The sequence below is a fragment of the Desmodus rotundus genome, chromosome 1, assembly GCF_022682495.2.
Source record: "Desmodus rotundus isolate HL8 chromosome 1, HLdesRot8A.1, whole genome shotgun sequence".
NCBI lineage: Eukaryota > Metazoa > Chordata > Mammalia > Chiroptera > Phyllostomidae > Desmodus > Desmodus rotundus.
The window spans coordinates 172,577,518-172,602,338 of NC_071387.1; the positions used below are offsets into that span (position 1 = coordinate 172,577,518).

The 24,821-nt window shown below is 33.0% G+C and overlaps 1 protein-coding gene across 10 annotated transcripts in view; it reads right to left on the reverse strand.

Annotated features, from left to right (window-relative positions):
- Positions 1-24,821, reverse strand: part of TRAPPC13 (trafficking protein particle complex subunit 13) — a 66,735-nt gene that overhangs the window by 27,120 nt on the left and 14,794 nt on the right. For 4 of the 10 annotated variants that reach the window (XM_053913226.2, XM_053913218.2, XM_053913208.1 and 1 more), the window contains 9 exons: positions 23,126-23,210; positions 17,853-17,980; positions 15,295-15,367; positions 13,917-13,961; positions 10,285-10,302; positions 8,244-8,377; positions 6,926-7,124; positions 5,611-5,711; positions 1,873-2,023 (listed from right to left, as the gene is read on the reverse strand). In XM_053913226.2, coding sequence (XP_053769201.1) covers positions 1,873-2,023; positions 5,611-5,711; positions 6,926-7,124; positions 8,244-8,377; positions 10,285-10,302; positions 13,917-13,961; positions 15,295-15,367; positions 17,853-17,980; positions 23,126-23,210 — 934 coding nt within the window. Of the gene's footprint in view, positions 1-1,480; positions 1,748-1,872; positions 2,024-5,610; positions 5,712-6,925; positions 7,125-8,243; positions 8,378-10,284; positions 10,303-13,916; positions 13,962-15,294; positions 15,368-17,852; positions 17,981-23,125; positions 23,211-24,821 lie in introns of those variants that run through there. The other 6 variants (XM_024578443.3, XM_024578442.3, XM_053913214.1 and 3 more) reach the window with 6 other exon arrangements.

Here is a 24,821-nt window from a genome sequence, read left to right on the forward strand (position 1 = left end):
GTGGCTATAAAGTCTTACTCATCATTTAATCAATATTATTCACTGGAAGGCATACGTTATACACTGCTTGCACTTTATTTTGCAAAGACATTTCATTAATTATTACTCCAAATCTCACTCTGAATATAGCTTTCATTTTGGACCAATTTGTCATGGCAATAAATAATTATGCACTTGAAAAAAACCCAATTTTTGTATTTGACTTAATGCACTTTTATATGTATGCAATTATATATATATCTTTACATTTCGACTTACCAAAATAAGTTTTTATTTAACAGGATAATCTCTTTCTTTCCTGACAAAATATTGAAACTTTTCTTATATTCATGTTGCAAAGTTGTTTACAGTCTTAACTTCTTTAGTGTTTTGTTCATGGCATAAGTATGATTACATGCAGATATACAAAGTTTTATAATATTAGTACATGATTTAGAGTTCAAAATCATGTATCAGAAACTGAAAATACTTTAAAGATACCTATGAAAACAAGTGGTTTATTTTTTTTTTAATGGGAAAAAAAACAGGACTTTTGGACTTAGAAAAGTACCAGGCTTCTTAGTTAAAAGTTAACAGAGTAATCAATAACTAAAACAGACACATGCAGATTTGTATGCACACACAAACACAGATACACACCAATACAATAATTTTGAAAACAAGTGGAAAAATTCATACTGTGTTAGCAAATATAATGTTACTTGAGGATCATCCCACTTCTTTTAAACAACTTTTTCTGTTGACTGAGGAGCTAGGAAAAAAACTGGTGTTAACTGAAATATTTTTAAATAAAGTATTATAAGAATTCTCAGGATTTAAGGAACAACTCTCATCTTCTAGATCAAGGTCAGCAAAGTACAGCCTGCAGGCCAGCTGCCTGTTTTTGTAAAAACCAATGTGCTCTTTTTGCCTACTGGCTTATCCTGCACTACAACAGCAGGGTGGAGTATTTTCAATAGAAACCAGATGCCCTGCAAAGCCGAAAATATTTAGCATCAGGCCCTCTACATAAACATTTTGCTGACCTCTGGTCTAGATGCTTGCTAAGGACAAATGTAGAGTTTAGAGTCTATAGAGTTTATTATTTTTTAAATTAAAAAAAAATCCTCACCTGAGGACATTTTTTCATTGCTTCTAGAAAGGAAGAGAGACAGGAAGGGAAGGAAAAGTAAACATGGATGTGAGAGAGAAAAGCACTGATTGGTTGCCTCCCATACGTGCCTGGAGGGGAGATCATTTGCACCCAGCCCCTTGACCTGGAATTGAACTCACAACCCAGGAACGCGCCCTGACTGGGAATCAAACCCTCAACTTTTCCATTTTGGGACAATGCTCCAACCAACTGAGCCACACTGGCCACAGCAAGGATAGAGATTTTACAGAACAAAGTCCAATGGTCATTTAAATGAAAGAAATAGGGTATGTGTAGAAAATGTATAAATGTTCCTTTAGAATAATACAAGATAGTATCAGTAGGTGGTCTTTTCAAAACAAACATTTAATATTTTAACTATTTTACAGGAAAGAAATTTAAATAACATGTACTTATTTTTACTGTTGACTTGATCATTTTACAAAGGTGACAAAAATACAGAAAGTTCTGTGAAACTGAATGAAAAGCATAACACTGGAAATTTCTTCAGCTTTCCACTTTAATGGCCGAAGATACCACACAGACTTGTGCGATGTCATCATATTCATATGTTCGCTTTAAAAACGTGTCTGTTAGTCTTAAGCCGGAGACACTCTATTGAGAGAAAGATATAGGCCTAAGTTTTCATTCAATGGTCATTACTAGAGAAAATATGGATACAGTACATGACTATGGGTTAATAGCCCCCAACTACTGAAATTACTGCAAACAGAACATACCTGCAGTCCCTGTACTGAAGAGAGTAGAGTAAGGGCAAGACAGAGAGAGGAACTTGGATGTAGCTTTCCAAGCTGTCTTCCTGAAATGCCACACCAGTGGATAGAATTGGTATTGCACATTTCTAAAACCAGGTCCATAGTCCTTTCACTGCTGGGGAAATCAGAAAAACAGGAATAAATCTTGTTCCTTTCACAAGGGATATGTGATATTCTTGCATTACTCCGAGTGAATTTGTTTTCTGGGTGTCCAGGAGAATTAAAAACCAGAAACAAAAATTAAAATATATTATTTTTTTAAAATTTAATTTATTGGGGTGATACTGGTTAATAAAATTATGTAGGTTTCGGGTGCGCAATTCTACAAATCATCATCAGTATATCGCATCATATGTTCACCACCCCAAGTCAAGTCTCCTTCCATCACTGTTTATCCCCCTTATACCTTTCTCTACCTCCTTCCATCCCCTTTCCCTCTGATAATCACCATTCTGCTGCTGAGTTTGAATCCCTTCATCCTTTGTCACCTAGCTCTGCAACTCACCCTCCCCTCTGACAGCTGTCAATGAGTCTGTTTCTATTTTGTTAGTTTATTTTGTTCATTAGATTCCACATATAAGTGAAGTTATATGATAACTTGTCTTTCTCTAACTGGCTTATTTCACTTAGCGTAATACTCTCCTGGTCCATCCATGCTGTTGCAAAATTTCCTTTTTTATGGTTGAGTAGTATATCTAAAAAGAACTTATAAAACTTAACATAAAAAAAAATCCAATTAAAAAATGGGCAAAGGACCTGAAGACACTTCCCCAAAGAAGACATACACATGGCCAACAGACATATGAAAAGATGCTCAATGTCACTAATCATCAGTGATGTTGGAATTTAAAACCACAATGAGAGATCACCTCACACCTGTCATATGGATGATATCATCAATAAATCAACAAACAGTAAGTCTGGGGAGAATGTGGAGAAAAGGGAACCCTCGTGCCTATTGGTGGGAATGCACACTGGTGCAGCCACTGTGGAAAGCAGAATGGAGTTTCCCCCAAAAATTAAACATGGAACTGCCTTTTAACCCAGAGATTCTACTTCTGGGGATATATCTGAGGAAACCTGAAACACTAATTCAAAAGAATATATGCACCTGTATGTTTACTGTAGTGTTATTTAAAGTATATCATTTTTTGTTTCACTTAAGATACAATCAGGAAAATGAAAGATGGCATCGTCAAGGGTTAAGAGTGGTACCGAGACTAATTTGCCTGTCTGGGTGTTGGCCTTGTGGTCCTATTATTAAACACTTGGCTCCCTACCGCTGATCCGTTAAGGCTTTGCCATTTCTCTGGGAGACTTCCAGACAGTTGTGTCTAATCTTGTTGCTATGCATCTTTCCTATTTCTGTTAGGTACTCCACAGGAAAGAGAAAGCAAACTTGAGTCTGGCCCAGTGCTTTTCCTATTTAATCTATGTTTCTTTACCATTCAGATAACATAAAAAATGACTGACAGGATTTATAAGAAATAAATACTTATTCAGGTTTGTTCTTGTTAACATAAAAAGCCTGCTTCTGCTTATAATTGATATTACCAGTTCAGCTTAAACATTTTAAAACAACTTTTAAAGTATGAATTTTTTTTTAAAGATTTTATTTATTCATTTTTAGAGAGAGGGGAAGAGAAGGAGAAAGAGAGAAATATCAATGTGTGGTTGCCTCTTACGTGCCCCATACTGGGGACCTGGCCTGCAACCCGGGCATGTGCCCTGACTGGGAATTGAACTGGCAACCCTTTGGTTCACATCCTGCACTCCATCCACTGAGCTACACCAGTCAGGGCTAAAGTATGAATTCTTTAAAAACAAAACAGTGGCTCATAATGAAAAACAGTTGCCTGCTCTACCACCACTCATGACTACTTTCAAATATTCTATCTTTTTTCTCATAGTTGGTTTCATATTTATAATACTTATTTAAATTTTAACATTGATTTTTAGACATAATGATTTAATGACAATTAGCTTTTACATGTCTCTGTCTCCTAAACAAACATTTGAAATGTCTACTAAGTGCCACAGACCAGGTTAGATGCAGTACATGAATTTTCTCACTTAATTTCACAAAAATGCAGTAAGTATGTTTTATGTGTCCATGTGTGTACGTTGGGGAGTGTACAGAGGGGTAAATCCCATTTTTATAGATGAGAGAACTAAAGATCTAAGAAACAAGTGCTTTTTAGAAAAAGTAATTTGAATCACCAAAAGTTAAAAACACCAAAAAGAAACTGGATGAAAAAAAAATTTGATGGAACTTTTTCATTTGGTCAATAACAGATTGGCTACACTTCCAAAAAACCCAAAAGAAACAGAAAAAATCCAAAAGCACACCATCCACGCACAGGGTATTCACCCTGTGTGCGGTGGTGTTTACTGAGCTCCTCTGATGTGGGAGGCACTGCATTTACAACACTGGGTAAGACATGGTCCCTTCCCTTGAATAATTCACAATCTACTGAGGAAGAGACTAATAATTGTAGCAATATATGAGTGTTACTAAAAAACTATGTTAAAATTTGCTATGACAGAGAAAGGGATGATTAACTGGAAATGGGAGGGTCTAGGTAGCTTCATAATGGAAGCAGATATTTCTGTAATCATTTGAAGGATGACTATTTCTTTTCCCTCTCTAACACTGTAAGGTTGAAACGGCTTTGGAATTAAAAAGGATTATACATTAGACAGTGGGGGTTGGGACCCATCACTGCAATATTATCAAAATGCCCCAAGTAATAATACATACCAAGTAGTAAGTAACAGAAGGAGTAACAAAGGTGACAGGACTGGGATTTAATCCTACGTGTTTCTGTCTTGAAAGGTCTGTATTCTGCTTCCCAATAACTAGATTATACTTTGTCTTTATTATCAAAGTCCTGTTTTCCAATCTGTTGTTATCCCTCATACCAAATTGGTAACCTATTTTTACTTTATTAATACTAAAGATATAGCCCCAGGTATAAGTATGGCTCAGAAAAATCTATCTTATTACATTAAATCTATATTGTATTATTCCATAAAAGCTTACTGTCTCATGCTTTAGTAATCTGAAGAGTGAGGGAAGTATAAACAATGAAAAGAAAATGGACTTTGAAGTCAAATACACCCAGTTTAAATTCTGGCTCCTTTTTTCTAGCTCTATGAGCTTAAATAAGTCACTTAGCCTCTGAGCTGGCTTTCTCTTACACAGAATGTGAATAATTATTACCTACCTCATAGGGTTACTGCATAAATGTAACCAAATACACAAACTGCCTAATGCAGTAGGACCTCAAATATGCAGCTATCAGACAAAGAACTTTGCAGTGGTCAACATCAACATCAGAGAAGGCTTTATGTCAAGAGGAAACGTAAGAGAAGAGAGCATATTTAAAAGATTTAAAAATTCCCTCTTAGGATTAAGAAGTACAAATTGGTAGTTACAAAACAGTCATGGGGATGTAAAGTATAGCATAGGGAATACAGTGAATAATATTGTAATAAACTATGTATGGTGCCAGGTGGGTACTGGAAGTATCAGGCAAAACACTTTGTAAAGTATGATCGTCTAACCACTATGTTGTACAGCTTAAATCAGTATGAAATAATATTGAAAGTAAACTGTGGTTGAAAAATAAAAAATATACAAAACTTCTCTTTTAGGTGGGTGAGGAGGAAAGGACATCCATCCACAAACACTGGCATTACCTGCAGTTTGTTATTTTACAGGTAATATGAAAAGGTTCTTCCAGGTTTACGGTATCTGGGATTGCCTCCAAAGACAACCTAACATCTCCATAACCTGGAGCCTAAAAGCAAAAGCAGAACAGTTAACATAGTTGTATTACAAAACTTTTCCGTTGCAATGAAGGTACCACAGCAGGACATTCACTCAACAGTTGTTGAGTCTCCAGGCTGATGTCCTGAGAAAATATTTTTCAGTCATTCTGTTCTTCATTCTAACTTCTTTTGCTGCTACTACCTGTAGAACAGCACTGTAGACCCTGGCTGTTTTGCTATAATTACTCCATGTTCAGTAGAGTTATAATGAACATTATAATAAATCTTACAGCAAATCTCATAATGAATCTCTTCTAGGGAGCTTCAATATGACTCTAGGTCTATAAATCTCATAGGTACATAGTAAAGAAATTTCAGGTCTGATCTTAAAGGGATACCTTCCAAAGATACTGTAGCTTATACATACATATAGGTAAGATTACTGCCTAAACAGAAAGAGGATGATCACTCTGAAATGACCCAGGAAGAAAATCATGTCTTTCTCAAGACATGTGGGCAGAGATGGACCATAGAAATATCACAGCCTAGAACAAGCTATGGCAGGATGACAGCTATTGCTGTATTAAAAATAGGCCCAGTGACTTTTTAAAAAATTATTACCTCAAATAGTGAAAGAAAAGTAAATCTTAGAATATATCAAAACCGGTAATATTTAGCACAAAGGGAGGATTCTGTAGCACATTCTAACCAGCACAAGAAAAAGAAGACTGGTAGCTATCATCACTTTCAGAGCAGAAATTAGGTAAAATGTCCAAACCAAGTTTACAAGATAACTTTAGTGGGACTCACCTTCTGGGTTTTAGATGACTCAAAATTTAAAACATCTTAAAAAAAGGTATGATCTGAGTAGGTGACTGTAGTAAGAGTTTCAGGACTTTGCAAAAAAGGAAACTTTAATATAGTGGAGGTCAAATATACAGAGGATGAATTATGATAGGATGGAACAATGAACTGATAAGCAGTTATTTTTAATTGATGTTTGGTTAAGTGAAAAAATCTTGTATCAAGGATAAATGAACATTTGAACATTTTTCATTCATCTCTATACCAATTTTCTACCTACAGATCAGTGAAATTATTAGTCTTTTATCTCCCATTCTCTAGTAATACTAATGCCTTTTATGGTGCTCTGCTTTTTAGTGATAGACCTAGGAAAGCTTAAGCTGTTCTATCTACCTACCCTCCCATACCAAAAGCCCCACTGAAGTTTTTCCAGACTTACCATTCTTTGAAGTTGGCTGGTCTGTAATCTTCCTCTTTCACCTAGATTGGTTTTCCAAACTATATCCAATTTTCCAATTACTGTCACTCCCTTAATGATGCCTGCTTTTTCTGCAAACTCCTTCTTGGGCTTTAGGCAGTACAAGTACTGGCGTGTATCCATTGGCTGCAAATATGTTCTTGACCCGAATGTAGTTACACTGAGAGGGGTGGAGACAAGAGATGGAGAATTCTCTAGCATCTTTTAAAAGAAAAACCATGTGATTGTTCCTTTTGACAGGAACTGAATGATTTACCATCCAAAGATCTAGAACAGAACAAGTCAGTTGTTTCAACACAAATGAAAAGGACTTGTATGGAGAGAATTTATTTTTCTTTAATGTTTTTCAGTTGGTATGGAAAATCCTGAGGTTCTTTATGGTAGAATACATTACATAAATAGTGGGTATGTATCAATTAACTGAACAAAATGCAATAGAAATCAAAACTCCTTTTGATCACTACAGAATACTTCTTCTTAAAACTCACTCTCATCCTTAGCCTTTCTAATTTCTCCATTATTCCATCCTATGTCTCAGTTTTATCACTTGCAGGATTAAGATGAAAGGTTCCACATTTACCTCACTGAATTATCAGGAAAATGAAAAGTCCTCCAAATAGTAAAACATAAAATGCAAACAACTAAGATCTTTATTAGAGCAGTGAAACTATTTTGAGTAATACAATGGTGGATACTTGTTAGTACATTTGTCAAAATCCATAGACTGTAAAATACAAAAATTGAGCCCTCATGGGTTTTAGTTAATTACAAGTATCAATACTGGTTCATCAATTGTAATAAATGTTCCACATTAAAACAACATGTAAATAATAGGACACTGTGAGTGGGGAGGGGCAAACTGTACTTTTGAACCAATTTTCCTATGAAAATAAAACTTCTCTAAATCATAAAAGCCTATTAATTAAAGAAAATAAAAATCATCCAAGAGCCCTGTGCAGTGTGGCTCAGTTGGCTAGGTGTCATTCTGCAAAGCAAAAAGTTGTCAGTTCAATTCCCAGTCAGGGCACATGCCTGGGTTGCAGGTTTGGTCCCTGGTTTGGGGCGTGTGTGGGAGGCAACAGATCGATGCTTCTCTCTCACATCAATGTTTCTCTCCCTCTCTTTCTCCCTCCCTTCTCTCTCTCAAGGTAAATAAATAAAGTCTTTAAAAAATAAAAACTTTTGTAAAATAAACACTTAAAAAAATCATACTAAAGTAACAAATGTTAGAAAAGTTTATACCTTTTCAAAATAAGAACATTTCATAATTCATATTTACCATTCTCCAGCTTGGTTGACTGAATTTAATTCTGCTACATTGTACATTATAGATGGCTCCAATGAAACCTTCTCCATAAACATGGGTGAGGTTGTAATATTCTGAATCTGGGCTTCAAGAAATACTTCATCAGTCTGAGGATATAAAAAAAAAATATCCACCAAAGTGTGATGGTATTTAAAATATTAATCTCAACAAAAATATCTGATCTATATGAAGAAAAATATTAACCACAAATGTGATTAGTTCATGCCTGTAAATCAAAGTTATCATAATTAATGCAAGAAAAGAAATCTTTATCCTAACATAATTAACAGGGGCAAAGTCAAGTGTTAGTCAACTGAAAACTTATCAAACAATGGATGGAGGATAACTATAGTTTTTTGTATTAAGATAAAATTATTTAACTGGAATTTCATTTACAAATATCCTAAAATCTAGTGTAAGTCATTAAAATGTTAAAATTTAGTATGATTAACATACCTGTGCACCTATCATTTCAGTGGTAATGTTAAGTAGGTCTCATTATAACATTTGAGCATAATATCACCTCTAGTGTTATATTACTTCAATTTAGACAGTATAGAGACCGCTAGTACAGTAAATATCTTTTATGTAACTTTATAGGTTTTAACCTTAATTAAAATAATTTGTTAGTGGCCATTAGTAATTTCTTGGTTCATTTAAAATATATATTTAGGGCTAAAAAATATGTGATTTATACCTGACAACTTTAGAACTTTTAAATAAAAGACATTTTGCAATCTCAGTGAGAATTTGAAAAATGATGCTATTCAGTAGTATTTTAATCAATGGGTAATTTAAATAAGTATTTTTATAAAAATATTTTTATTCCCTGATTATGTTAAACATCTTCTTTCTATAACTTTGGTTATTTTGTGTGTTTCTGTGTGCAACTGAAGAATAACATGGTTTATTTTATAAACTAACCTATAAAAAATACTATACTAGAGATATTTAAGAATTAATTTGTTCAAAATTTTAGAGTTATATGTGTATATATTATACGTATAAAACAAAATAAACTATGAGCAAAATAATTTGGCACTTATGAGCTTTTTAAAAACTAAATCCAGAAAATGGAAATCGTTTGAAAATACAATAAGGTTATTTTCTAATGTATTATTATTTAAAATAAAATAGATTACTTAGTTCTTGGTACATGTGCTCAAATGAAAATATAAACACAATGATGTATCAGTTTAAAATAATACATCATTTAAAAGCATTATTTTGCTACTTTTTCTCAAAAAAAAACCCCTAAATATATCCCATCAATCCATTGCTTTAAAAATAACCATAGACCCACATCTCAATTTTAAAAATGCAATCTTCTGCATAAATTAGGAAGAGTTTATAGAGAAAATGAAAGAAAAACAGGCAGCATAATGGAAAATTAAGTTAGTTTGAATAGTTAGTATAAAATAATTTAACATTTGAAAAATTAAGCATTCAGTGCTAAGACAGCTGATGTAGTTATTATGTATGTAGTGTAATACTGTATAAGCAAATACTGCTCATATTAAACAGAAATTTGAATATATGACTTTAGTCAACTTGGGAACATTTGATTTTCTTCTTTTTCCTGTTGTCAAAGGGCCATCTTTACCTGACCCAGGCTTAAAACTAAAACCACTGTGCAACTGAAGATAAATTTCAACTAGACAGTTTACTGAAAAAATTGAAGTATTAGTAGGGTATTTCACAGTAAGATGTTGAAAATCCCAAGGCTATTTTAAGCAAGGTTAACGTCTCTTAAAAAACACCTAACGGAAAATCACTAAAAAAGAGAATACAATTGTTTCAATATGACAATTTGATCTCTGATCTATTTTTCTCACTGAATAAGACAACGCAAATATTAAATGTACAAAAAATTATACACATCTTTTTGAAGTCAAATATGCGGTATTCACACTAACTTTGTTTTTCCACTATGTTTTGTAAAGAGATGTTAATTAGAGAGTCAAAAAGTGGTGAGTAAGATAAGCATATAAATTTATAATAAAAATCAAATTACCACAGAACTGAGGTCACTCTAATGGAAAAATAAAAAAAGAAAAATTAGAAAAATCAGAATTAAATGTTAAAGAAAAAGAATAACTAATTTTAAAATAAAATGCATTTCTGCATTTTTTTTAATTTACTAAACATGACAGCATTAGTAAAACAAGAAAGTAAACAGAAAGCTACATAAAGAAATATGACAAATCATTTTTCTAAAAAGGTGAAACTGCTAAGGTTAAATGAATAGAGACAAACACAATAGGTGAATACTTAAATAGAAGCAAATATTCAAGGGCACATCTTGGGGGAACATAAGTATATCCCACGCCCTTCTAGTTCTATAAATTCTTTACTACATTGTAATTCTTCATAGATTACTTGAAATGGATACACAGAATCCTCCACATTCAGAATACACACACTGTAGAGCTCCTAAATTTATCTAATAACGGAATCCTTTTTTCAAGGAGCACCTTGTGTGATTAGGGATCTATGGATCATACTTCCGGAGAATGCTGGGCTAGACCTCAGACAACTGAGAGTTTAATCTCTTCCTGTTAATAGGTTTCATAGTTACTCTTTCTTTTTCATATATTTTTCCAAAGCTACCTATTTATCAAGAGCCATCTCAAATGTCCTTCTTTTGTCACATAGCTGGAAATCATATTCCCAAAGCATTAATACACTTCATGATCTACTTGGGGAGGGATACTTATATTGTAGTCATGTCATGCCCGTGTCCTCAACTAGATCTAAGTTCCTTGAGGATTGGAAAGATGTTCAGTTTATATATATATTTTTTCACTACCTGGCATGGAGCTCTGTACCCAGCAGGTGATTAAACATTTGAATCCTAGCATCTAATGCCACTAATCTTGCTAGGCATTCCTGTTTTAGAAGATTACAACAAAGTTTCTCATAAAACTTTTTCTTTAGGTGATTCAATTATTATTGGAATTCTTAGAAACAGCATAAAAATGTTTGCAACAAATGTAGGGCTAATTTTAGTTGTTGTATAAGGACCATGGAGTAATAAATATCACCTATTGTTATTCTGGTTTTACCAACTATTATAATGTCCCTGAACTTCCTTCTTGGGGTCAATAGAATCTGCCTCATCCTATTTGTTTATTTCTCATTTTTAAAGAGATGTCTATTTTGAAAAGTTCAGAATTTTACTAAAATTTTTATTGCTGAAGTTTGTTAGCAAAGGTTAAAATTTGTGTCTACATATGTTAGTTGAAAATGGCAGCAAATAAAATTGTTACTATGATTATAAAAACAGAATATAATAGCCCTGACTGGTGTGGCTCAGTGGGTTGGGTGTTGTCCCACAAACCAAAAGGTTGCCGTTTCCTTCCTGGTCAGAGCACATGTCTAGGTTGTGGGCCAGGTCCTGAGTTGGGGGTGTGTGAGAGGCAACCAACCAAAGTTTATCTTGCACGTGGATGTTTCCCTCTCACCTTCCCTTCCCCTCTAAAAATAAATAAATAAAATCTTTTTTAAAAACCCAGAATACTATATATAAATTAGTAAACACTAAAAGAGAATAGGATTAATATGGATTGTTATGGAGCATGGATTTTCATTAGAAAAGTCAGTTACTGTTAGGTGTGGTGAAATTGTGGGTTTTTTTCTTTCTTTTTCAAGAGTATGTCACCTTTATAATATTATTCATGGATTAACCAGCAATTTAAAAAACTATTTGCAAATCACTCTGAACATTAGTGTTATAAAGCTACTTGTCAGGTATCTGAATAAACCAACACATTTTCAACAAAGAAAACCTAAAATATCTTAACATGCTCTTTCTTAGGAGCCACTTATAGAAAAAAAGTCCCAGCTACAGTCCTATTTATTTTCAATTTTCTAACATATCTAATCTAACATAATTAACAATTATGTTAGTTAACAATTGTTAACTAACATAGTTAACAATTACCCCTCATCCTATGAATGAAATCTGTCTCAGCAAAGTAATTAATGAGGCTATTTAAAATTCATCAAGCCAGCCCTGGCCAGGTGGCTCAGTTGGTTGGAGCATTGTCCCATTCACCAAAAGGTTGTGCGTTTGATACCCAGTCAGGGCACATACTTAGGTTAATGGTTTGATCCCTGGTCAGGATAGTATGGGAGGCAACTGACTGATGTTTCTCTCTCACCTCCACGTTTCTCTGCCTGTCTTTCTCTACCCCTCTTTCTTGCTCTCTAAAATCAATAAAAAACATATCCTTGAATGAGGATTAAAAAATAAACAAACATAAAATAAAATTCACCAAGCTAAAGTTATACTGTAATTAATCAAAAATATATTATTAATAACAAAAATGTGGAACAAATACATAGTATCCCAACGCCCCTTCCTCCCCAAAAGAAATCTCAAGTCTTTCATCATCTAGTAATCTCCTTGATGACATTGTACCCTCCCGCCAAATAGGTATGCTTTTCACTACAATATCCCATGTGCACTTGCGAGTCTGTTTGCAATGCCTTCAATGCTCTGACACTATGACATTTCCAGCATTCCTTCCTTCCAGGCTCTGTTGCCGTTCCCCTACCCTCTTCCATGAAGCTGCTTCAGACTACTCCACAATCTCATCCCCAGAGTTCCAGAAGCACATCTTTTTATATCATGCTCTTTAGACTCACTTTATACTACAGTAGGTAGTTTTGTTATTTTTTTGCCTTCTTTTTTTTCTCCTCATAGGTCTTTACTGTAGGTCAGGTTCTTCATCTGAAGCATCTTAGTATGCCCAGTTGTAGAACAAACTTTATTCTGAATAAAAACTCACTTGGTGATGGTAAAAGTATGTACCAAATTTGAAAATTTCTGATTATCATCTAGTTCTGGAGTAATAAAGATGTAATTTTCATTTCAAAATTTTGTAGTTGAGTATCTCAAGAGCTGATCACTGTGGTATGAAACACATGATATTTGGGGGCTGATGGGCCCATCAGGAAATCTGCTTTTTCTGGAGCTCTGGGAGCCAGGATTAAAGTAGAATTTTGTAAAACTCAAGCAATAAAACCTTTCTCCAATAGCAAATTCTATTTTATCTCTTTTTGTTAGGCTAGAATATGGATTTTCTATTCTACAAGTTACTTTCTGTGTTTTTGCCATACTTGTTTCTCCTAAGGACTGTTCCAAACCATTTCCCAAACTCAGCAACCTAACTTTGCCTGGCACACTGATTTCCCAGGACAAAGACTTGAATATGTTGAGCTTTACTTATCAATATTTGTCCATGAGAATATTAAATCTTTTTTGCAGGGTTAGAGCTACTATTTCAATTTCAGTAATATCAGAATCACATTGTAAATACCTAACAGATTCCTGATGTTTTTAGACAGAGACAAGAGCCATTAAACAGAAATTGTAGGGCAGTCATTTAATGAAAGGGGTGAAAGCCTCACAAAATTAACAATGACAAAAAAAAATCAAGACATACTGATTGCATGTCAGATTAAAGAGGTCTACAATGAAATTATTCGCTTTTGATTTAACTTTATGCTCATTTTTTACAAGTAATTTGCATTATTATCAGCAATTTACTTCAATATGAAAAGAAATGTAATACATCATTATTTTAGTCAAATAGTATCTTAATGTTTCATGTGAAATCCCATTAAGTGTTCAACACTTACCTCTGCATTATAAAATTTGGTTTTTACATCCAGTGGTTTGAGAACCTAGTTGAATAAAGCATATCAATCAGGACAGTCTTCTCATTTGACCATTTATTTTTGTTTGCTTGTTTTAAATAGCAGGGCTTAAATTTATCAAAGTCATTTTCCAATTTTAATTTTAATAGACCTTTCTAGTAGGTATAGAATACTTTTGCAAAAAAAAAAAATCCCCCCCAAAATTCTAAATGCATATTTTAAAAAGGCAACCCTAATTTCTTGACTAGGTGACCATTACTGGGTTTTACTTTATTACAATTAACTAATTAAACACATATACCATATTTTGCTGTGTATAATGCACTCCCGTGTATAATATGCACCCACTTTTAAGCCCAAACTTTCAGGAAAAAAACCTTTCATTTTAATTTTTTGATTTAATTTTATACACATTTATATTTAGAAGCAAAACCAATTATTGTATCCCAGGTTATTATTTTGCATACAGATATGGTTTTTGCTTTCTGGAGTTACACTTTTAATGCATAATCATAAATAAAAGAATTAAAAACATTTATATAGATATGGAATTAGAACTGCCCGTGTATAATGCACATCCTTATTTTTCCCTCAAAAATTTTGGCAAAAAAGTGTGCATTATACACGACAAAATAAGGTATTTTGGTATTTTTCTACATGTATCACTAAAAAAATCTTTACCAAAATAAGCAACTGAAGCTTTTTTCCCAAAAGCATGCAAAATCTTAAACAAATGAAAAATATAGCAAAGCAATAGTGAAATATGTTTCCTATTAATAATTTTCTTTTACTTACAGGAATAAAAAATATATATAGCATCATATATACAAATATATAGTAGTCTTGTCTCCCAGTTAACACACACACACATGTTAAACTAGCAGCTATTTCTGATTATTGACTTTGAAAATTGTATACAAATATAAAATTCTACCTACAATTTCAGTGACTCATGGAGTCCTTGATTAAACTTGGTGTACTCAGCCCAAGTCAATAATCTCTCATTTCAATATTTTCTTAGAAATCTGATACAATTTACACTTTTTATCTGGACTGTACATTTTTGTCCCTTTTCTCGATTCTTCATTGCTTTATCAAGTCATGAAAACAATCAACAGATTTTGGGGGGTTAAAATCTTCAAGTTTCACCACAAAAATATTCCACTGGTAAGGATAATTTTTCTTTTATTTAACTTAATTACATCTAACTTTAGATTGCTAGCAATAGGACAAATCCAAAATTATTCATCTATATGCTTCTTTTGGAGCCTGTTTTCACTGTAGATAAATAGTGGTAACTATACCTCCAGGAAAATAAAGAGGCATGTTAAAAAAAAATTATTACTGTGATATTCAATACCTGAAATTTGAAGAATTTTCTAAAATACATTTTTTCTCCACCCTGAGTTGTATAACTCACTGCACACACCAAGCTGAAACAGAGAGATGTCTTAATGATTTGGAATCATTTTCAATTTTGTTTCTTAATGGTGTATCTACTACACCTCAATCCTACCTATGAATCTGGAAAATATTTATACCAATGACATGAAAGTGTAGTCAAGTGAGCCTAGGGCAGGAAAAAAAAAGTTTCAGCAGATATGAATATAATTACATGAATAAGAAAGTTCTGATTAGTAAAATGAGGTAGATTTTTTAGAGCCAAAAGTCTGTACCTTTTCCTTCAAAATGTGGAATATATTCCAAAATAAACTCCATAATAACCAAATAGTTGAATGTAAAAAGGAACTTCATATAATTTATGAAAACAATACAAGTTTTTTTTAAAAAAAGTCTAGGATGGAGAAAGACTTGGTAATATAAATGCAATGGTAAAAAAAGATTCTTGAACATTTTTTAATTGAATAAATCAAAGACACTAAAACAGAATTTAAAAGTAGACAATAAACTGGGATAAAATACTTCTAACTATAAGAAGGGAAAGTGGTTAGACTCTTAACATACAAAGAGTTCTTTTAAGTCAATAGGTAAAATTCATATCTCACTAAAATTAGGAGGAAAGGAATATGTAGGTAAATAATAATGCCATACTTGGCTAACAAAAGTGACAATCTTCAGCCGCACAAGTGATCAAAGAACCAAATTAAAATAATGAGGTAAGATATTTCCATATCTTAATATTTGGCAACAATTCTTTATAAATGATATCAGGGTTGGTAAGGGTTTAAAGAATCTAACTCTTTACACTACTAATGGCTATAAAAATTTTAGAAAACAATCCTGCAGAAAAACAGCCTAAAAGATGTTTATATTTCTCCATAGTAAACCCACTTCAAGCAATCTATCATCAAGAAATGTTAATTAAAGGGTTCATCATGGTGCTATTTGTAATAGTGAAAGACTGTAAATAAAGTCCAATGTTAAAGTAAATAAAGTACATGGTCTACTTTTTTAAGATAAAGCCATTTAAAAAACAATGTTTCAAAAAATACTGACTCAAGTGAGAAAATATTCACAGTGAATTGAAGAAGATAAAACCATGGGAAATGATAAAAGTTTTGTAAAATATTATGTAAATTATTTATACACATCTGCTAATTATATGCACATAAAATAGGACAGAAAAATACCAATATTTTAATAGTGATTATACTAGGTGATGACATTATAGCTAATTTAATTTCTCCTTTATACTTATGCCTAGTACTAAGCCAGGTGCTAGGTATATAGTGTTGAACAAAACACAGTATCAGCTCTCAAAGTGTTCACCATAGGGAGCGCACTGTAACAAGGTATTAATACAGGTCCTGAAGATAGATTTAGATTTGAGTTCTATGCCAGTTTTTACTAGCTATTTAATTCTACAAGAGTCTCATTTTCTGTAAAATGGTAATTTTACACATTTTTCAATAAATTCAATTTTAACAAATTTTGACCTCTGCTCTCTGCTAGATCCCCAGAAGTTTATGACACTCATACTTTAATGAGCACGGTAGGCACTCAATAAGTAATTTAAGTACAAAAGACATTAAAAATGACAAGTTGTGGGTACCACAGAATAAGCAAAAAGAGTGACTAATTGAGTCTAGGAGGTCAGGAAAGCCACTTTGAGGAGGTAATGCTGAATCTGAGATATGAAGAAGTAGAAGTAAACTATACAAAATGATATAGGCATCCCTTTGTAAGGGAAGAATACATTCCAAGCTGTAGAGTTCAGAAGTAAAAGAAGTCCAGTATGACTGCAATGTAGAGAGGGAGAGAAGAGTGAAAAAAAGGTAAAAATAAGAGTAGCTGGAAAGAATTAGGTTGTGGAGAGCTTTGTAAGACCTATACAAAGTCAGAATTTCCTAGGGGTAGTGAGAGGTCACTGAAGAGTTAAGTGAATTATCCAAGATTACACAGTTAATAAATGATGAAGCTGTAATTTGAACTCCTGAAAATTGGACATCAAAGCTCTTACTGATCACAGAACATATATTTTAAAATGTCTACAACAGAGCTTGTCATCAAAATGCACCGATTAAGTAATAAGTAATATTTATACTTTCATATTATGTAATTCTTTAAGACAAAGAAGATAAGCAAAAATGGTGATGTAAGTGGAGAGGAAGAGATGATAATAAAAGGTAATAACTAATAGAACTTATGAATTGATTTGATGGTATGACAGTGAAGAAGTCGAAAATTAGATGGCTGAAATGTTCACATTTGCTCTTCAGACTGAAAGAAAAATACAGTTTAACATTCAAATACATACAAAAAATTCTATTTAAAGTGTGTTTCTTGTGCAAAAAAAAGCCAAAATAAAAAGAATAAAGTTTGTTTCTGGTAACATGAAACATAAAATTCCTTCTGAAGTAGACCTTAGGTTTAACAATAAATAGAAATAAAGCAAACGTTTCAAATACAGGCATATATAAAGAAAAGCCTTCTAAAACTAGAATAAATAATCCTTACATGTGTGTTCCAATTTCCTTTACTTCATGGTGTATAACATCATCGATACAACAATCGGGTTTAAGTTCAGCCACTGCAGCATTGGAGGCTGAAAGATTTAAACGCTGAGAGCTTGTCTGAAGATCAGCCTTGAAAGAAAGTGGTAAGAAAAATCCAAATGAAACTGGTTACCTACACAGTGTGGATGGGTATGGGTCCAAAGACTAGGGGAATAGGAACAAAAAGCAGGATGAAGGAAGAGCGATATTTCTCTGTGTAAATCTTTCTGGGTAGCTCTTATGCCTAGAACCATGGCAATGGTTCACACGCACATGCACATAAAAAAATAATAAAATCAACCAGGTAGTAGGGAGAATTCAAAAGGAAATACAGAAGGCTCACACTACTGTAGGGGTTGTTCTTGTCCTACCTGTATCAAAGTACCCAAATGGCATACCAGAGAATTCAAAGCCACCAATAGTATTCATTTATACAAAAACACTAAAAAAATAGATGAGAATTTAAACAATTCACTGATTAAAATTGGCACCCCGGACCAAGTGTAGAACAGAAAAACTCTCGAACTAAATTAAATATCCTCAAAAAAAAAAAAAAATCAAGACATTTGGACCTATGAAAAAACCACCTTGAATCGGAAATTTCAAAACTAAGGAAAAAATTTAAAAAATAATTAAACATGCTGATTGAACTCAAAACAATACTGTATCAAAAATGAATACTACATTACAAGGCATCCATGGAAAGACAGATTTGAATGAAAACTTATGAAGTGGCACTAAAGAAAAGCAGGCAAAGAAGAACAAGTTTATAGACAGAATTTGTAAAGTGATAAACAATGAAAAGTTTCTGGAAGTAAGACCTTAAATTATAACTTAAAAGGGTCTACTTAATATTGGGGAAATCACATCCAAAACCAAGTCTGAAGTCTATATAAAAAAATCCACAGGGGTCTCTAGAAAAAATTATCAAATAACTTACAAGGCATGAGAATTTAGCAACAGTCTTCCCCAAAACAACAGATAGCTAGGTAAACAGATGAGGAACATTTTCAGAAAACAAAGAAACTGTAAACAAAGGATTTTGGCATTTTCAGAAAACGTAAGGAAATATAAACAAGGAATTTTATATCTAGCCAAACTGTCCTTTGTGCATTGAAAAACACTTTGAACATTCAAGGACTCAGAAATTACTATCCACGGTATATCTTGAGAAATCTTCATCCAACCAATAGGAAATTAAAAATGGAAAGATATAAGATGGGAAAAAAGGAAATTGGTATAAGCAATAGGTATGAGTTAAATAATGCTATTAAAGACTAAAAACTCTACAGTAAGCAGCTAATTAATAAAATTAAAGGGGTAGCATTATAAAAGGCATAAATACAAAGGTAAAAACTAGAACAAAAATATAAGCCTTCCTAAATACCAAAAAAAATTATTTTAATTAAAAAAAATGAGCAATAAAAACACATTGTGTGGAGATAAAAACCTAGTAGACTTAATATTTAAATATAAAATAATGTGACATAGTTGAAACCAAGCACATCAGACATATCAATATACATGAGTGGACTTAATTCATCTATTAAAAGAGCCCAATTATATGTCATATAAAAGAGACATAAATAAAAACCAAATGATACAGCAAGGCTAAAAATAAAGAGATGGACAATGGCAACCAGGCAAATGGAAAAAGACAATGTGATACAGATATCACAGCTATGATTTAAGCCAAAAAATATTAAATGTAGCAAAGAAGGACATTTTAGTGCTAAAGACCATAATTCACAATAGAGCATAACAAGTATAAATATATAAACACCAAACAGTACAGCCTTTATAAAGCAAAAGGTGTGAGAGATAGAAGTAGCTATAAATAGGAACATACTAATAATATAATATGCCACACTCTGTACAAGATAGATCAAATTGACAAACAAGATATAAAAGTATACGTAAATATTATGGATGTATTCAGTACAAAGCCAGCTTTACAGCCAATAATAAAAAATATACCTGGTTCTCAAGTACACATGGAATATTCATTAAAAATTAATATTAGGTCACAAAGAATATACTGGTAAAACAGGAATATTATAAGAAGATACTGTCTGATTAAAACACAATAAAACTACAAGTTAGTAGTAAGAAAAAAAAGCCTTTCTATCTGAAAAGAACCTGTTAAACAACTCTTTAGTAGAAGAGGAAATAAAAAAAAATACAAAATTCTTTAAAAAGCAATCGTAATGAAAATGCTACATATCAGAGCCTGTAGGAAATACCTAAAGCAGTGTATCATAAGAAAATTCACTTTCAGCAACAAAAATAAAAATAAGTTAAATCCCCAACTAAAAAGGTGGAAAAATAATCAAAAACACAGAGTTAAAAGTAAAAATTAATGAGGTAGAGAATAGAAAAACATTAAAGTAATAAAAAGTACTGTTGTTGTTTTTTATAGCAACATACAAACCAAGAGCTAGCTAAACTAAATCAAGGGAAAAAGAAAGCAAAAAATATGCAAAATAAGAAATGACCAAGGGAAAATAACACTGAAACAGAAGAAAATTTCAGAGACTACTTTGTAGACCTGTATACAAATAAATTTGAAAATCTATATAAAAGGCACTGTTGGTGGGAATGCAGACTGGTGAGGCCACTGTGGAAAACAGTATGGAATTTCCTCAGAAAACTAAAAATGGAACTGCCCTTTGACCCAGCAATTCCGCTGCTGGGATTATACCCTAAGAACCCTGAGACACCAATCCAAAAGAACCGGTGCACCCCAATGTTCATAGCAGCACAATTTACAATAGCCAAGTACTGGAAGCAACCTAAGTGCCCATCAGCAAACGAGTGGATCCAAAAACTATGGTACATTTACACAATGGAATTCTATGCAGCAGAGAGAAAGAAGGAGCTTATACCCTTTGCAACAGCATGGATGAAACTGGAGAGCATTATGCTAAGTGAAATAAGCCAGGCGGTGAGGGACAAATACCATATGATCTCACCTTTAACTGGAACATAATCAATAGAAGAAAAAAGCAAACAAAATATAACCAGAGACATTGAAGTTAAGAACAATCTAACAATAGCCGGGGGCATGGGGGGGACAGTGGGAAGAGGGGATTACAGGAACTACTATAAAGGACACATGGACAAAACCAAGGGGGAGGGTGGAGATGGGGGAGGGAGGTGGGTTCGGCTGGGGTGGGGTGGAGGGACGGGGAGAAAAGGCATACAACTGTAATTGAATAACAATAAAAATTAAAAAAAAAATCTATATAAAAGGGACCACTTCCTAGAATAAAACAGTTTTACAAAATTTATAACATTAGAGATACAAAGCTTACACAGACTAATCTCCTTAGGACAAAAGTGAAAAACGCTGTCAATAACTTCCCCCACAAAACAGTACCAGCCCATATGATTATACAGGAGAAGTCTACAAGTCCTTTAAGGACCAAATAGGCCAAATGCTCCATATATTTCTCCAAAGCACTGAGAATGAAGGGAAATTTCTTCAATTACGCAACCATAATATTGATACCTAAAACTTGATAAAAGAAAACATGAGAAGGAAAAATACAGGCCAATATCATGTGCTGTGCTATGTATATCATCATATGTGATTGTGATATAAAAAATGGCTTATGTGTATGTCATCTAAATATCTATTTGAAACTAAGAAGACTCTTGGTAGGCATTGTTCAATAAATAATAGCTCCTGTTGTTATATCAAACACCACTGCCTTTATAGAAATTAATACTAAATAAAATCAAAAAGTATAAATTTATATTTTATAATAAGTATCCTATACTATTATTTTTAATACAAACTTATCTTAAATTATATGCCTTGGTTGACTTATTGATCTTATAAAAATTGAACATTTATTGAATGCCAACTGTATGCCAGGAAAAAGGTATATACTCTCAAAGTTCTGAAAGTCAGACCTTTTCATAATCTAAGGCAGAGTTGGCAAACTTTAAAAGGTCAGGCAGCAAATAATTTAGACTTTGCGTGTCACACAGTCCCTGTTGTAACTACACAACTTAGTCATAGTAGCTTAAAATCTGCCACAGATAATACAGAAATGAATGAGTGTGGCTCTGTGTCAAGAACTTTATGAATACTGAAATCTGAATTTCATATAATTTTCACATCACAAAGTAAGCTGATGTTTCTTTACAACCATTTGAAAATGGTAAAAACCATTCTTAGCTCAAAAGTCTTATAAAAACAGGCAATGGACCAAATCTGGCCCACAGACTGTGTAGTTTGCCAACCCCTGATTTAATGAAAGACAGAAACCCCATTGATAGTGTGACAAAACTTGCATTCAATAGTATGCAAAGATTTGCATTTAATTTCTGGAAGTTGGGTCATATATGAAATTTGGAATATTTATTCTCTGAGATCCTTTTCAATTCTAATAATTGATAATTTTCAAACTCATCTTCATTGGACTTCCCTTTTGGTAATGCTCTAGTGACCTAAACGCATCACCTGAAGACAGCTTTTACAAAAACTTCTCTCTTACATACAGTAAATTTTTGCTTTCTTTTTGTTTTTAAAGATTTTATTTATTTATTTTTAGAGAAAGGGGAAAGGAGGGAGAAATGGAGGGAGAGAGACATCAATGTGTGGTTGCCTGTCGCACATCTCCAACTGGGGATCTGGCCCACAAGCCAGGCATGTGCCCTGACTGGGAATCAAACCAGAGACCCTTTGGTTTGCAGCCTGGAGCTCAATCTACTGAGCCAGGGCAATTTTTACTTTCTTTATGCCTTTTCTCTATGTAAATAAATTTCAGGTTGTTTAATTGAGTTAGCATATTCTATCTCTTAATTTTTAAATGACTGCAAAAGTCTTCTAACTGGTCTATTTCCTACAAGGCATCCCATAGAATACTTTCATGGGTCTACCAACAGTCAGAATACTCCTGCTTACAGGTCTCCACTGACTGCCCACTGTCTTTTTTTTTTTTTTTAATTTATTTTTACAGAGAGGGGAAGACAAGGAGAAAGACAGGGAGAGAAACATCCATGAGCTGCCTCTCAAATATGCCCCAACCTGGAACTGAATCCACAACCTCTGAGGATAATAAAAAATGATTCTGTGCTTGGCTTACTATCCTATACCTGCAGGTGTTCAATTATTATTTGTTGTTAATGACAAAATGTCCTGTATCAAGCATGCATTTTAATTAAGTTCCAAAAACCATAAAAGTTGTTTTAAAAAAATATATCCCAAACAAAAATGCCACTTACTTTTACCAATATATCTTTTACAACTTGACTGCTATCATTATGAACACTGATATAACTGGAAAAGGTCTCTCCCAAAAATATGTTCCTGTGAAATAAAATAAAATTTTAGGTAGAAATCCATTCAAGCTGTATCACAAATACTCTGTGTGAGCACTACTGTGAACTTCAAATGGAGAAAAATTTATTAAAGGATCGAAATCAGGTAAAATACAGCTTCAACATTCCTTGTTTCCATTAGGCTACTGTTTCATTACCTAACGTAATTCAAAGTACTGATTTTTTTAAAGTATTTTATTGTTTATGCTATTACAGCTGTCCCAATTTTGCCACTCAGCTTACCCCACCTCCCCACTGCCACAGTCAATCCCCACACCAATGTCCATGTCCATGGGTCATTCATATATGTTCTCTGATTAATCCCTTCACCATCTTTCAATCCGTCTCTGCCTCCCTCCTCCACTGTTACAGCTGTCATCTATTCCATATTTATATGTCTCTGGTTCTGTTTTGCTCATTAGTTTATTTTGTTCATTAGATTCCACTTATAAGTGAAATAATATTTATAAAACATGATATACAGGGTCCAGCAGCAGTAACACCTGCTTGAGTGTGGTTGGGTAGGGCAGTAATATGGGTGTAATAATTTACAGTTTAATTTCAACATTTCATCTAAAATGTGGTATGGTGTGCTTGAGTGTGATATTATGTTACAGAATTACATGCTTATTATTTTGTAATAAAAGATTCTGTAATAAAGAAGGGGCCGGACCCTGTATATCATGGCCCACAGCTACCATACAAATTGTCAGTCTCCTTAGCAATAAGTCATTGAAATCAGGTCCATGTTAAGAGTCTTAAGATTTGTTACTGAAGATGGAAAAAGGCAATTTTTGAAATAACTTATGACTTGAAACTAAAAAAGACCCAAGTAACTGATCTCAGAGTACTTTTTATCAATTTATTTGATTTTCCTGCTAGTCTAATAAAAATAATGACTAGTGGCTTTTCTTAATATATATTTTACAAAGTATATTTTTTACATGAATATATTTCCAAGTTTTCAAGACACTAGTCAATGACCACATTTTTAAACCTTTCAAAAAAACTTGAAACATTCTTTTTGGTACCAAATTCTCTCACTTGCAAACAGAATGGAACCAGGGGCATCTATGTCAAAAATCATCTAGCATAAGAAAACAGCTAAGAGCAAGAGGAGGAATAAAAAAATTTAGTGTTCCTAATTAGTTGACAAGTCTGATAACTTATTTTGGGAGAGGACTATGAAGTAGAATAAAAGAGTTGCTTCTGAAAGACATTTATATTGAATCAGTTAAAATAAAAGGAATCCATGGGCATTAAAAAAATACAGTGTGGGACAAAAGTAGGTTTACACTTGTGAGTACGTGAATCAAAGTTTATTCCTGTATTAGTATTTATTATTTTATTATTTTCTATACAAACAGTTGTAAACTTACTTTTGCTTGACTCTGTATGATAAGATCTAAAGGAGAAAGTTAAAATTTTATCACCTGGTGAACCACTATTAATATTTTGGTATGCATCTTGTTTTTCTTAACCATATATATCTTATGCTTTTTTAAAAACCAGAATCACATAGTATAATTTTGATAAGCTTTTTTTACCACTTAAATGTATCATGAGCATTTTTCCAGCCCATAGTTATTTTTTGAAAAGT